The sequence below is a fragment of the Pelodiscus sinensis genome, chromosome 1 (assembly GCF_052426305.1).
Source record: "Pelodiscus sinensis isolate ZL-2025 chromosome 1, ASM5242630v1, whole genome shotgun sequence".
NCBI lineage: Eukaryota > Metazoa > Chordata > Testudines > Trionychidae > Pelodiscus > Pelodiscus sinensis.
This window is the reverse complement of record NC_143052.1, coordinates 101,836,585-101,852,432: the sequence shown is the minus strand read 5'-3', so window position 1 is coordinate 101,852,432 and position 15,848 is coordinate 101,836,585. Positions and strand designations below refer to the sequence as shown.

The 15,848-nt window shown below is 37.9% G+C and overlaps 1 protein-coding gene across 5 annotated transcripts in view; it reads left to right on the top strand.

The window, feature by feature from the left end:
* MYBPC1 (myosin binding protein C1) overlaps positions 1 to 15,848 on the top strand; it is a 111,495-nt gene that overhangs the window by 40,613 nt on the left and 55,034 nt on the right. For 3 of the 5 annotated variants that reach the window (XM_006138047.5, XM_006138048.5, XM_075939294.2), the window contains exons 4-11: positions 820 to 855; positions 1,247 to 1,285; positions 2,604 to 2,639; positions 4,897 to 5,001; positions 6,536 to 6,684; positions 7,021 to 7,138; positions 8,750 to 8,801; positions 11,771 to 11,827. In XM_006138047.5, coding sequence (XP_006138109.3) covers positions 820 to 855; positions 1,247 to 1,285; positions 2,604 to 2,639; positions 4,897 to 5,001; positions 6,536 to 6,684; positions 7,021 to 7,138; positions 8,750 to 8,801; positions 11,771 to 11,827 — 592 coding nt within the window. The remainder of the gene's footprint in view (positions 1 to 819; positions 856 to 1,246; positions 1,286 to 2,603; positions 2,640 to 4,896; positions 5,002 to 6,535; positions 6,685 to 7,020; positions 7,139 to 8,749; positions 8,802 to 11,770; positions 11,828 to 15,848) is intronic. The other 2 variants (XM_075939289.2, XM_075939299.2) reach the window with 2 other exon arrangements.

Genomic DNA, 15,848 nt, shown 5'->3' with positions numbered 1-15,848 from the left:
TAGTAATTTATTTTTTAAACTACTGTACTGTATTTGTTCTTTTTTATTTTTTTCTCTGCTGCTACCTGATTGTGTACTTGCTGTTTCAAAGGTGTGTGGTTGGCTGGTCAGTTCGTAACTCTGGTGTTTGTATTTCTGAGGTTCTGTTGTATATGTCTGTATATCCGGAAGCCATAATTATATCTAGTTTGTTCTAGCCTCTCAACAAGTACACAGGTAAAAATTATATTTTTCCCACTAAAACCCATTTAAAACACTAATATTTATACTCTGTTTTTACTAGAGATTGAGCTATGTGTGTGTTCTATTCAGCAGCTAGAATTCAAATACAGGTAGCTAACAAAATACCATATTGTTATAGAAAGTGTCTTTTATCTTGCCACTAGGTTCTCCTAACAATCATGAATTTTGTTATTATCCCGTACTATCAATATTGTAATGGTACTTTCACAATACACCCAGATTTTTTATTAATATTTCACCATGGCATAATATGTGAGTTAATGTTTTAAAAATAAAGTACAATTGCTAAAATAGATTAGAAATTTTAGGAAATTAAGCATTAATACCAAAGAATGGGGTCATTATTCACTGCTTATCAATTGAAGACAAGGTGAACTGATAATGATTCAGTACTTTAAGTATTATCTGTATATGGAAAAAAATGAGTTGCTTAATGCTTTCATTTTTTATTAATCTTCTAAAACAAGAGATACTAACTGTGTGTATAATGGTGTTTTTTAAAACTGTGATATGTCTTGCGTGTCTGAAATGGTTTAGTTATGTTGAATGTATATGTGGTACACATTTTACTTACAGACATGAACGTCAGCGAATTGACATCCTCTTCAGAAGGTCAGATATGTGGTTGACCTTGATTTCATTTTTTTTTTGTTCCTTTGTATTCACTGTGGATTACATCTCTAACCAACAGAATCATTTAAAAAAGCGCTCATATAAATCCATGTTTTAATAATAGATCACAGTTTACATCCCATTATTTTATTTATTTGCTTTACTTGCCTGGAGCATTAAGGTTTACCATTTCAGCTACTGAATTACTCAACACTTTTTTCATCAGTTTGACGTTTCCATTACGAGTGTTTCCAACTATCATGGTCTCCCCTCCTCCCCCCTACCCTTTTTTTACAGGTTTCACATTTTCATTTTGTTTGTACTAAAAAGGATAATCTACAGTGCGGTCTCTTTCCTGGTACATTTTTTTTATTCCTATTTCTTTTTACAGATGAAGATGACACCACTTCAGTTAATACTCCACAAGCAGGTTAGGATTATTACAGTGCTTTTTCCCTTCCTCCTTAGAAAACATATAGGCTAGGAAAAAAAATAGATCCCATTTCTGTAGTTTACACTCAAGCATAATTTCCATCAACACAGGAAGTTCTTTAGAGACTTTAGGTGAAATTTACCTCCCTGCAGTGGGCTAGTGCCAGGCTTATTCAGACTGAAATCCCATCTGAATCTTCTTTTAAGGGCTCAAATGAGACTTGACTATTTCATAGCAAGTGAAGTGTGCATCCATACAGATGAATACAGACTGCTTTTTTAAGGTTAAACCTGAACCCAAATTTCAGAATAATAATTAAACTAAATTTGTAATGATTTAAAGCTAGTTTTCTTCATGTGGTTGGATGTCACCTTGCCTGGGCTGTTCACTGATGCCATTGTACAACCATCAATCAGAAGGCGGATGGCTTGAATTTTTCAATGCAGGCCACCAGTCAGCTGAAAATAAAAGCTCTTCAAACCACAACCACCAAAAGAAAAGCAGCAGTAAAGGATGCTACTTAAAAGTCCTACTGCCACCAATTTTGGGGTGTTACTGAAACCTCACCCTGCCTACATAAGTAATTTCCAACCATGTTGTGCATTAATTACTTTAAAAAGGAGTGCAAACTCTTAATGAAACACAATGATGGAATGCCTAATGTTGCATGTCAACTTGTTAGAGTAAGACATTTTTTGAATTATTTTAGTTCCCATAAGACATTACCAATTTTTACACAAACTCCTGAAAATGAAATGAAATATCTTAAGCTGAAATCCGTGGAGTTACACTGATTTATACCAATTGACAATCTGGCCCTTAATTCTAAAAATGGAAGGATTATTTTAACCACTCCTGACAAGAACCCTCAAAATTTATTTTTCATTATTTCTATGGATTTTTTTTCCAACTTGAGTCATTATATTGTCAACCTGGTGTGTTACTCTATGCAAGGCTTCCTTTCCAAAGGCTCATATTTGAGAAGGATGCAACAAAGCCAATATTTTCCTCAAAAATCTGGGTAGTTCAAGATAACAGAAGACATTTCAGTCTATTATTCATTCTAGAGAACACTATGTTAATTACGTCTTCCTATGCTGAATACAGAAACAGAAGAAAAAGAATTGAGGTTTAGATTCAGTTATACACTCTTCATATCTCTGTTTTCAGACTTTCCACGTGATTATGGCCCTACATTTCTGTTTTATCCCTGCTACTTGAGTAGAGTCAATATTTTTAAAGAAACAGTAAACTCTAAGGACAATTGCACTGTGATATCTGAACTGGTATCATCCAGGTTACTCTTTCCTTTCAGATGGAACTACTCGGTCAACGGAGAGAAAAGATTCAGGTGAGATCTCCTGAAAACAAAATAGAAACATTCCAACCCTAACATAGCACAATTATTTTTAGTTAATTATTTCTTCACACTAATTTACCTTTCTTTTATATTACAGTCATTCGTATGCCATTAAATCTTAACTTTTCCGTTGATTTTAAATTTCAAATAAAAGGGGTTACTTGGGAAAATCTACTTGGAAATGTAGAAACAGACATCTCTCTTAAATGAATGTGCAGAGGGGACTTCAACCCTGGTTATTTATCTGAAATCTGTGAATCTTTTGAATAAAAAACAAACACATGGTGACTTTGTGTGATCTTCTTGCATATAGAAATTGGTTGATAATATGTTTTTCAGAATCTTGTTCTGGTTTATTAGAATTTTTGCTAGCTGCACTCTAAAATTTTGAGTACCAGATACTGCCATATAAAGAATTTTCACTAGTGACCCTTTCCTAATTGTATTTATGTTGTGGTTTTGTATGTGTGCCAGTATACTATATATACAGCATATCGATAGATACATCTGTCTCTCTACATTTGTGTGTGTATGTGCATGTTTATATGTGTGTTTACATGTGAGCAATAACACAACTACATGTGCAGTTGAATTGGATACTCCCACACATGGACTGCATTAAGAGACAATGCTAAAAGCCTAGTTCTTTTAACCTTCCTAGAAGTGCAGTTTTTTAGTATTTGTGTACCTCTTTAAATGTGTTGTTGCTTTTAATAAAACAAAAATATTTGGTAACTTTTTTCCAACAAAAACATTTGGTTACCTTTTTCCACCGTTGGTTAATGAGCTGTGGCCAAAGCAGTTAGTTATGTATCTGTGCAAAAAAAAACTTTTTCCAGCCATGGTTTTTCTTTCAATAATAATGGTTTCTATCCAGTGTACAAACCATGTTGCCATCTGACATGTGATCTTTTACCACAGGTACTCTACATGGAAAAAAATATGAATTCTTATGCATCTAAAAAGATACAAATTCTTATGCAACTTGTTGTGCCTTTTTGTTAATTATAAGACCAGAGGCTGAGAGCCATTGAACACACTGACCCAAATCACACAGTGTCATGTTTTCTTTTTCCTTCAGGAACAATAAAGAGGCATTTTTTATCCAAAGAGAGCAAAGGAATGGCCTCTTGTGGGGATAGACTGATATTCATGTAGTTCTACACAGACTGTATCTTCTGGCCCTAGTTTTACTGTCTGCATTCATTTCCCGTGTTCCTTGCTGGTCTAGACTCTCAAGCCTAAAGGAGATTATATGTTATTCTTGCTGCATACTTTCTGTGTCAGAATATGGGACACATATTTTTGTCCTGTCTGTAGAAGGAGAGCCTTTGGCCCACAGACGTTTTCTTTATTGTTCTCCTTGCGTTTTTTTGCTGGGAGTCATCTTTGATTCCCTCCAGATCTCCGAAGGAGGTGTCAGAAAGGGAAATACTGCATGTAGCCTTTTTCACCATTGCTGCCCACTTTTGGCTTAAAACTCCCATTGACTTCAACAGGAGAGAGATCTGTACCTGAGTGTGTGATAACCATTTGTGCCTGGCTTGATATTCACCTGTAAACAATAATTTATGCACAGGGCTGGCCTTGGGATTTGCTCAGCCCAAACTTGCAGGAGGGTATGAGTGGCCAGAAACTGGTGGGTGAGGGCCCGGGGGGGGTTGGTAATTAGGCTGTGCATAGTTGTCTGGTTCTCTCGCTGAAGGGAGGGAGAAATTAGGATTGAACAGCGAGCCTCTTCCTATCATTATCTCGCTGGCAGAGGGGAAAAATTAATTTGCATGAGCTTCTGTGTAAGTGCAGGATTGAAGGAGACACACAGATCAGGCACCAAGTGGTCACACTTACTTTGCTTGTGCCTTTGGGTCTTGGATCTGTGGTTTCCGTTCCTACAAAGCAAAGGGTCACACTTTACCCATAAACCACCCATGGCTTGACATTATTGCAATCCAGGTTGTGCTGAACACTTATACCGTCCATCTGCCCAATTTCCTTTCCCAAATAGTTCTATTTTCCATCATCACAAAGATAATATTTCTTTAGAAACTGTAGAGCATGTTACAGCCCAGTCCCTGACAGTGGGTGTCACTGGGAGTAAGAGAACAGAAAACTTAACATACCATTGAAGATGCCTAAAGAAAGGATGCAACAGGGTTAGAAAGACGAATGAACCCAGGTAAGTGGACTTTGGTAGGAGTGAACCATACTCAGACAAATATTTCCCCCTCTCTTTTTCTCTGCATATTAGTATGGTCTCTTGGAGATGGAACTGAAGAGGAACCAGAGAAGCATGACAATTCCGAGAGATCCACTTTATTTGTCGAAAAACCTCAGGGTGGTTCAGTTAATGTTGGTAAGTGCCTAGAAAAAAGTTAAATGGGGGTGTGTCTTATTATACTGATAAAGTCTGACAAGTCAGGTGCATTTCACATAACAGTCTGCCCTCAAGCACATGCAGCTCCTATTAACTTTAAAAAGAACGGCACGCTGCTCTTTGAAGAATGAATTTGCTCTATCTATGAACAGAATATTCAACTGGCTAATACAAGACCAAATTTAGATCTAATAATTTAGTCATGGTGAAAGCTGGAAGTTGTGGTCACTTGGAGAGGAGAGGTGATCACCTGGGCTGATGTTAGCTGGTGGTGGTTCATATGCTCTTATACTGTCTCATTTTTAAGGAGATGAAAGGATTTTGTGAGACAAAACATAAACAAAACTTGGGACTGAAGAAACAGGAAGCTTTTTGGGGTTGCTACACAGCCTCCCTGTCAAGTCTCCTGCTAATTATGTTTGTGCAAGCAGTGGGCAACTTCCAGTCTATGGGCCACATGTGGCCCACCGGGCGCTCGATGTGCGGCTTGTGCACCCTTTCTCTGCCCCTTTCCCCTATGCCTCTCATGCATTGGGGGCCCCACATCTACCTCTTCCCTCCCAACACTTCCAGAGTAGCATGAATCGGCTGATTCGCACCCCAGCCCTCCTACACCTCAGAGCTTCAGAACTGCAAATCAGCTGATTCTCTATGTTCAAGCTCTGTGAGGGAGGGGGAGAAGTGGGATTGGGAGACAAGGTGGGGAAGAGGCCAGGGAGGGGTTTGATATTGAAAAGTAAGTGTAAATTTTTTTATTGTTATTCTAAGTTGATGCCAGTTCTATTGGTATATGAATGATTAAAGCATTTCTACTGGTTTTGAAATATTCAGCATGCCATGCATTCACGTATTTAATCTTATTCATGGTGAGTGCACATGACTGATTTCAATCTTGCGCCCTAGTGAGACAAAGGAGGGCCTCTCATGTGGCCTACTCACTATCCTTGGTTGCCCATCTCTGCTGTATGTTGCATTACCTGCCAGGGCACAGACTCAGGATATGTCTACACTTGCACCCTCTTTCGAGAGAGGGATGCAAATGAAGACATTTGAAATTACAAATGAATCCGGGATTTAAATATCCCGCGCTTCATTTGCATATTCGCGTTATGGCGCTATTTCAAAATAGCACTATTTTGAAATAACAGACGAGAGAAAACCATTCTCTCAAAATAACCCTTATTCCTCATACAATGAGGTTTACCAGTTATTTCAAGAGAAGGGTTTTCTCTCGAAATAACCACATCTTAACAGCGTCTGTTATTTTGAAATGGCGCTATTTCAAAATAGCACCATAACATGATTATGCAAATGAAGCGCAGGCTATTTAAATCCCAGCTTCATTTGCAATTTCACTCAGCTGAATTTGCATCCTTCTATCCAAAGAAGAATGAAGTATAGACATACCCTTAGATAAGAGTCCAAAGCCCCTCTACCCTCTGCACAAACCTTTCTTCACAAGAAACTTGTACAAGTGTGATATTTTCATTAATGACTTTTTTCTCTTTTAAAGGGGGAAATATTACGTTTATAGCCAAAGTAGAAGCAAAAGATCTTCTACGAAAGCCAACTGTGAAGTGGTTCAAAGGTAAATGGATGGACCTGGCCAGTAAAGCAGGCAAACACCTCCAGCTGAAGGAGACATTTGAGCGTCATAGCAAGGTACACTTGCGTTTTTGTTGTTGTTGGTTTTTTTTAAGAGACAAAGCAAGAAGCCTTAAAAACCAATCTTAGCTAGTCATTCAGCTCAGGATGGAGAGCACTGTGTTTCGGGCAATGGATATAGAGGCGCTCCTATGAATCATGACTTTGAAAGGGGGGGAGTCTCTGAGTCACAGTTTCTCTTCTGACTTTCTCCTGAGGTACCACAGTTCTGCATCACTCCTGACAAAGGCTGAGAGAGTAAACACTCCACCTGCCTGGGCCATAGCTTTTAACCTCCTCCTTGTAGAAATGTACCTTAAATGAAAATGATGACACTTTGCATTTGAATTTCAGATTTATACATTTGAGATGCAAATCATTAAAGCTAAAGAGAACTACGGCGGGAACTACCGGTGTGAAGTAACATATAAGGATAAGTTTGATAGTTGCTCTTTCGATCTTGAAATCCATGGTAAGACTCCCTTTTTGTCCATTTATATTTTTTTTCTATTTGTATATCAAATATGATATAGCTGTGTTCTGAAGGCTACAGTGAAGGGAGGGTTAACGTTAACTTTTTGCACATAATGCCCCCTGAGCAACCGTGATTTATTTTTGGAATGAAATGTATGGTAGAGGTGGATAGCTGACAAGCCGAGGCTGAGCCAGAGCACAGAGAGGTCAATAGAAAGACTTCTTTTGAATGTCAGTCTGGCCTCTGCTGACCAGAGTGCTAGTGATAAATCTGCCACGAGAGAAGGTTATGTATGCGGTTATATCCGAGAGAGATTCTGTTATGGCATGGGCTTGACTCTGTACCTGAGCAGATAGAGCGTAGAATGGTACTTAGTGGCAGCATTTTAAATTTACTTTTCCAGGTATAAATGACTGCAAATTATAATCAAGAGTCAGGGCCAACTTATTTGTTGACATCTGCATGATGAAGGCACTCTTCTGCAAACATGTATGCACAGGCTTAATTTTACTCATGGGACTTCTCACGTGAATAAAGTTTAGTACATGTGTGTTTGCAGGACCAAAGAGAAAGAAAGTCCAATGAGCAAACAAGAGTAAATAATCTTGTCTGCCCCATACAGGTTTTAAGACTGAACAGCAGCCTTTAAGTGGTCATCTGGTCCTGTAATTTCAGCAGTTAGACAGGTCTAGACAGTCTTTCCAAATGCCCAGAAAGCCAGCAGCACTCCAAGCAGCTTAGTGTAGTCTTTGTTCATCCTAGCAAAAGAAGCCTACCAAATTACCAAGGTCATCAGCTTGGTCATCAGCCAGGGAAGCAGGCCACAATTAAGGGAATGCCCAACAGCTGATTGTCAATTGATGAGACAGGCACCCAGCAGGAGTCTGCATCTATTCATTAGGTAGCTTGGTGAAGAACCAATCCTATCAGCATTCATAAATTTTCCGCAGCACAGAGTTGTTTCATCTGTTCAGCTCTGATTCTGTTGGCCAATTCATGCAGAGGGAAATTCATCCTTTTGCCAAGGTCCAGCACAAAGGTCTATTCATCACTTATATCATACATAAACTCTCCAAACAGGTTTTATGTGGTGCACAGACCTTGTGTTGGCCCTTGATACTGGAAGGAATTTTTCCCAGAATCTCCTCTCAGTTAAACCAAGCTCTTGTAACTTTCTTGCTGACCTCTCAAGGGGAGAAAGACAAAGTCCATTCTGGGTGGTAGAAAACAACTACTGATTATTTATGTCTCCCAGATGATGATGCAGGACTTCTTTTTTCCTGTTAAATTCTGGGCAGAACTGATTTTAGTTTGAAAAGTTGAAGATGTGAGTTAGAGGCAAAAAGTGAGAGACACATAGAGGGGTGGGGTGTGGGTGGGAAGAGAATGTGAGAGGAACATTACACAATTTGATTTTGTATGCAGTAATGTCTAATGTAGCTTAGAGACATGTACTTTAAAAGATTTACCTCTTTACTGATGGGACTTGCACTTAGCAGATCTTGAAGACCGAGGGGCATGGACATGGTGGTCACTTAGCAATATTCAAGTAATTTAAAGCACCAAGATAAAAATATTTCTTTAACCTTTTTTTTTTTGTTTTCATAGAAACTTCTCAGGCTGCTCCATCTATTGACATCCGATCTGCTTTCAAAAGAAGGTAACTTCAAGTGGTGATCCTTTGAAGTTACTCAATAAGGGATACTTATCGCAGACAATCGTCCCATACCATCTCTCCTAGCTAAGCGTATCAAGTGTTATAAAATGTGACCTTATAAATAAGGATGAAAACAGTGGGGAATAACGTAATTGAATGTGGGTGGGATGAAGTAGCCTTATATCAGAAACTGCACATACAGTATAATAGACTTTAAAATCAGAGTAGAGTGTAATTACTATATGGGGAAGTATTGTTGGAATTAGATAATCATACAGTAAGCATTGCAAAAACTAAATAAAGTTATAGGATTGCATTTATGAAATTCTAATTTTTAAGAGCTAAAGCTTATAAACCATTACTGTTAGTAACTCCAGAGTAGAGTTAGGCAAATAACTGATTTATGTTCACTCTCAGATTAAAAAAAAAAAGCAAAAAAAATTGGTCCATGTCAAACTAAATCCAAAGATTCACTCAAATGTCGTTGAATTAAATAAATCCATTTTGGATCAAAAAAAAGATGCCATTCAATCAAAAATGTTTTATTTCTGGGCATTTTAAAAGAGATAGATTCATGTAATGTCCAAAGGGAGGAGAAGGAGATGGAGGTGCCCTTGTTACTAATTAGCCAAATGTTTGTAGGGTACTCACTTAGGCTGTGGGAGACATGGATTAAGTTTCCTCCTCCTGTCAGATGTAGAGCAGGGTTTTGAACTTGGTCTTCCACATTCCTGGTGAATACTACCATCACCTTTGCTAGCTTCAGCCCTTTTGTGAACCCAGCCACATTTTTTTCTGGCTGAAACAATTGAGTAAATTCATGTCCATTCTCGAATATTTTCATTTTAACTAAAACTGTATTTTTAGGTGAATAAACTATTCATCTGAAAAATTTCACCTAGCTCTACTTCAGAGTTAATCACACCAGTTACTAACATTTATGTATCAACTTGTGTGTTAAGATTCCAAAGACTTTGTTTTTGCAAGCAATGTCTTTTAAGGTAGAAGGGTGAAGCCTATAAACATTGCATTCTAATGCTACACAGTAGTTCAGAGTAGAAAATGAAAAATGCATATTACCTCATTCACCTACCTTGTCTCTCTCTATATATATTAAAAAAATGTTTCCTGCCGGACAACAGAGTGATGTCATCACGTCACTCTGCGTCCTGCCTGCCTCCTCCCTCTCTTCCTCCATCCTCTCCTTTCCCCAGTGGTCGGGGGGAGAGAGCTGGGGCTGGCCTGGCCTTGGCCCAGCAGCCAGGAGGAGAGCCGGAGCAGCCTACCCCCAGAGATGGGGATTGGTGAACGTAGCAAGCAGGGGGGTGGAGCCTCCCATTATTTATTTAAAAATAGATGGGAACTGTAGATAGTCAGAAAATAATTACACAAGCTGGATTTAGCCAGCACGTTGCAAACGAAGACTGTCTGTTTAAATAGAAGGTGTATGGATAACATCAGAGTCGTAGAAAACATCCAAACATTTACAAATAGATATTAAAATAATTACTTCATTAGACAGATCTTGTATTTTAAAGTTTTTTAATGTGTTTCCGAATGCATTTTTCATTTCATTTTTAAGATGCCACTAAATATTATCCATTTCTTTATAGAAGAAATTTTAAAATGTTATTTTGTGTTTCTTTAAAATATCCTACTGTATGTTGCCTAACAGTTATCAGTTAGGATGCAAAATTTACTGCGAGCCCAGTCCTGCGCTCATTGAAATCAATGGCAAAATTCCAGCTGACTTCAATGCGACAGGATTAGGTTACTGTAAAAAGAAAAATGCATGTCAAATTCATCTTTATGATATAATAATACTTCTGGAATGCATATGTTTTTAGTATACAGCATTATATCCTCAATCTTCTTGCACATTAATGGAATTTGAGCTAAAATAGGCAATAAAACCATTGTTATGATGTAGTCTTTACACTTTCTAAATCTGCACACATTTTTCTTAACAGAAATACAAATTTTGGGAACATAGTTTTTGGACAGAAAAATAGTGTCCTTTGTTAACTTAGATAAGAAAACATCCTTTATAATTGTGATTAAATAGTAACTTCTATTAAATAATGAACTATTGAGATAAATGCATGCTCAGCAGGATATAATTTCAAGGTGAATTCTTTCCTAGGGGTTCCATTACATACCATACTCTGACTCAGCAGCAACCACAGTATCAACAGAAAAAAATACTTCTGAAAATTCTGTATGCCCACTCTAAGATGAAATATAAGTGCCATTGAGTTAACTGTCATTGACTTCTATAGTTCCAGGTTTTCAGCCCTAATGTTTACTGTCATCATTCCAATAACAGAGTGTTTTTTCTATATATATATATTGTAATAAAAATTTCTTGTGTAAGACCTTCTAGAAAAGACTGCATCTTTAAAAAGCTATAAATCCATCTTAAAAGTGTACAAACTATTGTTTTTCTTTTTATGTCTGACTTCTCCCTTTGCTGACACATAGAGGTTAAACTTAAGTGTAATGCTTTGATAGCTAGTGTATGAATGCACTAGCATTGTTCAATGCAGCACACTCAACAATGCAAATCTTTGTTTTATATTTGTAACAGAGATCAGCACAAGCCCTTTGTTTTTTACATAGCTATATTACCCAAACCCAAAAACAAAGCCCTTTGTGTTGACCAGCTTAAGTGAATTTGTGTTCTAAAATATAACACAAATCTTAGCAAATTAATGTATGCAATCAACAAAAATTTGCCTTAAAAGTATAAGAGCAAGCAATACAAACCTTTGTGTTTATTTTTCACAAGTGCTTGTTATGGAACCATAACTTGCGTGGAAACGAATACAAGTTTGTGTTGATTTTATACCATTATCTGTGTGCCTAGACAGTATTGCATATACAAGACTTCTAGAGTGTTTGCAATGTGTGTTGTTCAAGTCTCTTTGTATTAAACAAAGATTTGATCTTTTTTTTTTTTTTATTAACAACAGCGGTGAAGGACAAGAGGATGCAGGAGAACTTGACTTTAGTGGTCTCCTGAAACGTAGGTGAGAACCAAGTGATGAAGTGAGCAGGTGTGGATTGGAAATCATTAGGTTCATACACAGTCAGGTTTAGCATTAATCATTTCTCAAGAATTTTATGATCTCACTTTTTTTCTGATATTCCTAACTTTTAATTCCAAGAGTATGAAATGCAAAAGTTCAACTAATTATATCAGGAAGGATAGAAACTTCAGATTTAAGTGTGTCAAAGATTTTAGGCTGTGCTGCACTTTCTTAATGGAACAAATCAATAGAATTTATTTTGTCTTTGCATGTGTTTGTGTTTTTTTCCTATGCAGGAATGAACAGGCTGGAAAATTGAGTCTGATGTAAAAGAAAGAAACTAGAGGGGTTAACCTGACCCCTTTGGACACACTTTAAATTACTTTTAGCAAACATCCTGACACTGGAAAATATATACCATGCTTTCAAAATATATGTGTTATTTCCATGGGGGGGGGTTCTGGAAAGTTCAAAGTACTTGTGCAAAGTAGGAAGAAGGATATTTTTAGATGATCGATGAATCTTTTGTTCTTCCTTTCCCCATGCTCCTGCTAGAGCATGCAGTAAAATTATTATTTAGTAAGCATTACATGCTCTTTCTTCATCTGACCAAAAAGCAACAAACAGGTTATTCAAGAAATAGGCAAGTATATTATTGAGACAATATAAGGTCTTAAGTAAAACTTGATAACTTCTTACAAAAATTAGGAGAAATTGGCTTTCAGATAATATGCTGCATGACTTTGCAATTCTAATAACCAAACATTAAACTGTTCGTATATGCACACCAAACCTGTAGGTGTATAAACAACAAGTATTCAATGTTAGTTTGATTTTTTCCTTCACGTGATGGCAGCTAAAAAATTAGGTATCTGCTCCTCAAGACTGCTTTTAATGTGTGGATGCTGTTAGGACTGCCACAGCCCTCTAGGTTTCTAGATCTTGGACCCAGTATTGCTGTTGGTTATAGGATAGTACAACTTCCATTGATGTCAGTAAGGCTATGTCTAGACTGCAAGCCTCTTTCGAAAGAGGCTCTTTCGAAAGATACTTTCGAAAGAGCCTCTTTCGAAAGACAGCATCTAGACTGCACGCGGAACTTTCGAAAGAGCAAGCCGCTTTTTCAAAAGAAAGAACCCAGTGAGTCTGGATGCTCTCTTTCGAAGAAGCCCTATTTACATTCAAGAACGCCTTCTTTCGAAAGAAGCACTTTCGAAAGAAGGCGTTCTTCCTCATGAAATGAGGTTTACCGCCATCGAAAGAAAAGCCGCGTTCTTTCGATTTAATTTCGAAAGAATGCGGCTGCAGTCTAGACGCAGGTGAAGTTTTTTCAGAAAAAGGCTACTTTTCCCGAAAAAACCCCTGAGTCTGGAAACAGCCTAAGAGGTGAGCATGCAGAACTGAAGGGAGAATTTTCCCTTCATCTCTACTAGCATTCATCTCTGACTGGGAAAAAGCACATGCTACTAAATACATGAAAGATTGTGAAGCTCTTAGATAGTATAATAATAATAGGGAGTCATAAAAATAAGGTGGGTATTGAAATAGTTAAACTTTGTCCTACAATAAAAATACCTGATAGAACCAAGACCAGTTTCTAAATTACCCAGAGGCAGAGTATCCATGGCGCCAACCTTTTGTATTGTTTGAATTGATTCATATCCACCAGGTCTCCAATTTTTATCCTTGCTTCATTCCTAAATAGGAACTTCAATCTGATGTGTGTTCATTTAACTATCCTACTGAAACAACAGTAATGTGACAGTTCTGACTCTCTGTGGAGGGTTTTCATACTAATGTATGGAATGCATGGGAGCAGGTTTCTTTGTTTTTGTGATAATGTGAAATTGCATCACTTCAGTAACACAATTAATTTCTTATTTTCTTTGATTAAAAAATATATATCCATAGAGACACAGTATAACTCTTGTGTGGTTAATGGAAAACCAAACAAACCTGTTTTTAAATAGAATGATTTTATATCGATAAAACCAGTGTTTTGCCTCCACTTTTGCGTTGCTGAAATTCAATACATAAGTACCTGTTGCATCTGAATGCTGCTTTTTCTTTTATTTTGTGATGCTCTGATGGGAAATCAAACCAATAAGCCATCTTAATGACATTCTGTGTGAGTGCTTATGTCTCATCACAGCAATGGATTAGTAATGCCATGAAATTCTAAAAGGCACAAGGTCTCAAAGAGACTCAATATTTATACTTCTTTAAAATACATTTTTTAGCAAAGTACACATCTTGCAGGAAAAATTTTGAATGACACCATGGTCTAGAAAATTTAAAGCGGATCTGTCTGGAAAATAATAACTGTAATTTGCCCACTATCCATAGGTACAGATGTGATAGTCTCAGAACAAAATATGTTTGTTCAAAATGTCAACATTTGTTCATTAGTCATAGAAAGTGTATAGTGAGGCTGAAATAATTGTTTTAATAAGCTGAAATTCTGGTCCTGCTGATCCTCATTCTCAACACCTTCCTGATTTTAATGGAGGCACATTATCATCGTGTGTGTGTGTGTGTGTGTGTGTGTGTGTGTGTGTGTAAAACTCAACACCTTCCTGATTTTAATGGAGGCACATTATCATCGTGTGTGTGTGTGTGTGTGTGTGTGTGTGTGTGTGTGTGTGTGTGTGTGTAAAACTCTTGTTAGCATTGATAGAAGTTGCACAGCTAATGGCCAGTGCAATGAGATGAGAATTCTACCCTGTAGTGGGTGTCAGCTTTTAAATATGTTTGCAAGCTGCTTTTGACCTGACCTCATGCATGAGGAATCTCATTGAAACACCATTTTTAGTAAGTAGTTAGTCTCTATAAATGATGTCCCTATATTATATTAGCAGCTTTCTTTTTTTAATGTAACCAGTGGATTTCATCAAAATTATGATCTTATCCAAATGTCACCATTATCCCTGCTTGTCAGTTTCAAGCTGGTTAACTAGGTCTTTTTATAGCAGACTCTGTTAGCTCAACTATAGACTTTGACGCAAAATACAATAAATATGGTACTTAGCTTATTTAATATGAAACCTGAAAGCTTGAGCAAACAGAACTAAAATGTTTCCTGTTACCAAAGATCATGGTAAGTACAGAGGCCAACATATTTGTGTCGTGAGTGTAGGTGTTGGTGGAAATCCATAATACAAGGCTTGTACCAAGTTTAACCCCAGTGCTGCAGTTTGAGGAGTATGGATGTCAGTGAGGGGGACATGGGTGTCATGCCTAGTGGCTGGAGCAAGAGTCAGCCTACAGGTTAGAACAGGAGACTGTCACCAGGAATACCAGCCCAGGAACCGAGCTGGAGTCAGAGGCTTGATTACCATAGTCAAGAGTCAGAATCAGAAGTCATTAATCTGAGCTGAGGATCAGAATCAGAGGCCACATAGCAGAAGCAAGAGTCAGAGCCAAAGTCAGAAATCAGACTAGAGGGTCAGAACCAGGTAACCTGGAGTGAAGCAATGCAAGGGCAAGATTGGGGTCAAGGCAAGGGCAGGGCTGAAAATAAGTTGGTGCATGAGCTAATGCAGCTGTGGGCAAATGTCCTGAGCAGTTGTTGGGCCAATGCTGCTGCAGTGCTTGAGAGCGCACCTGTTGGTTCCTCCAGCTAATCAGATGATTCTGCTGCAATCCAACTATGATTCAGCTCAGAGTTTTTTTGTTTGTTCATAGAGAGGTGAAACTCACTAGTCCCAGGCTCAGCTGCAAGCTTTGATTCCTGACAGTTGCTCCTTTCAAGGGCTCCTTGTAGGGGCTCTTGGACCCAGTTTCTTAGGATGGAACCAGTGAAAAGTTCATAATATATGTGCTGTGTGAATGTTTTCCTCTGGTTCCCAGGATGGGTCTGCCAGGCCATACCCTTCCCAATAACCAGGCATTAGACTTTCCCTTAGAATGGTCTGGAGTCAGGGATTTTCCAAACCACACACTCGTCTTGCCCCTCACTGGATATGGGTGTTGTTGGGGGATAGGAGCAGGCTAGAATCAGGATCTCTGTGCATGGCTTGAG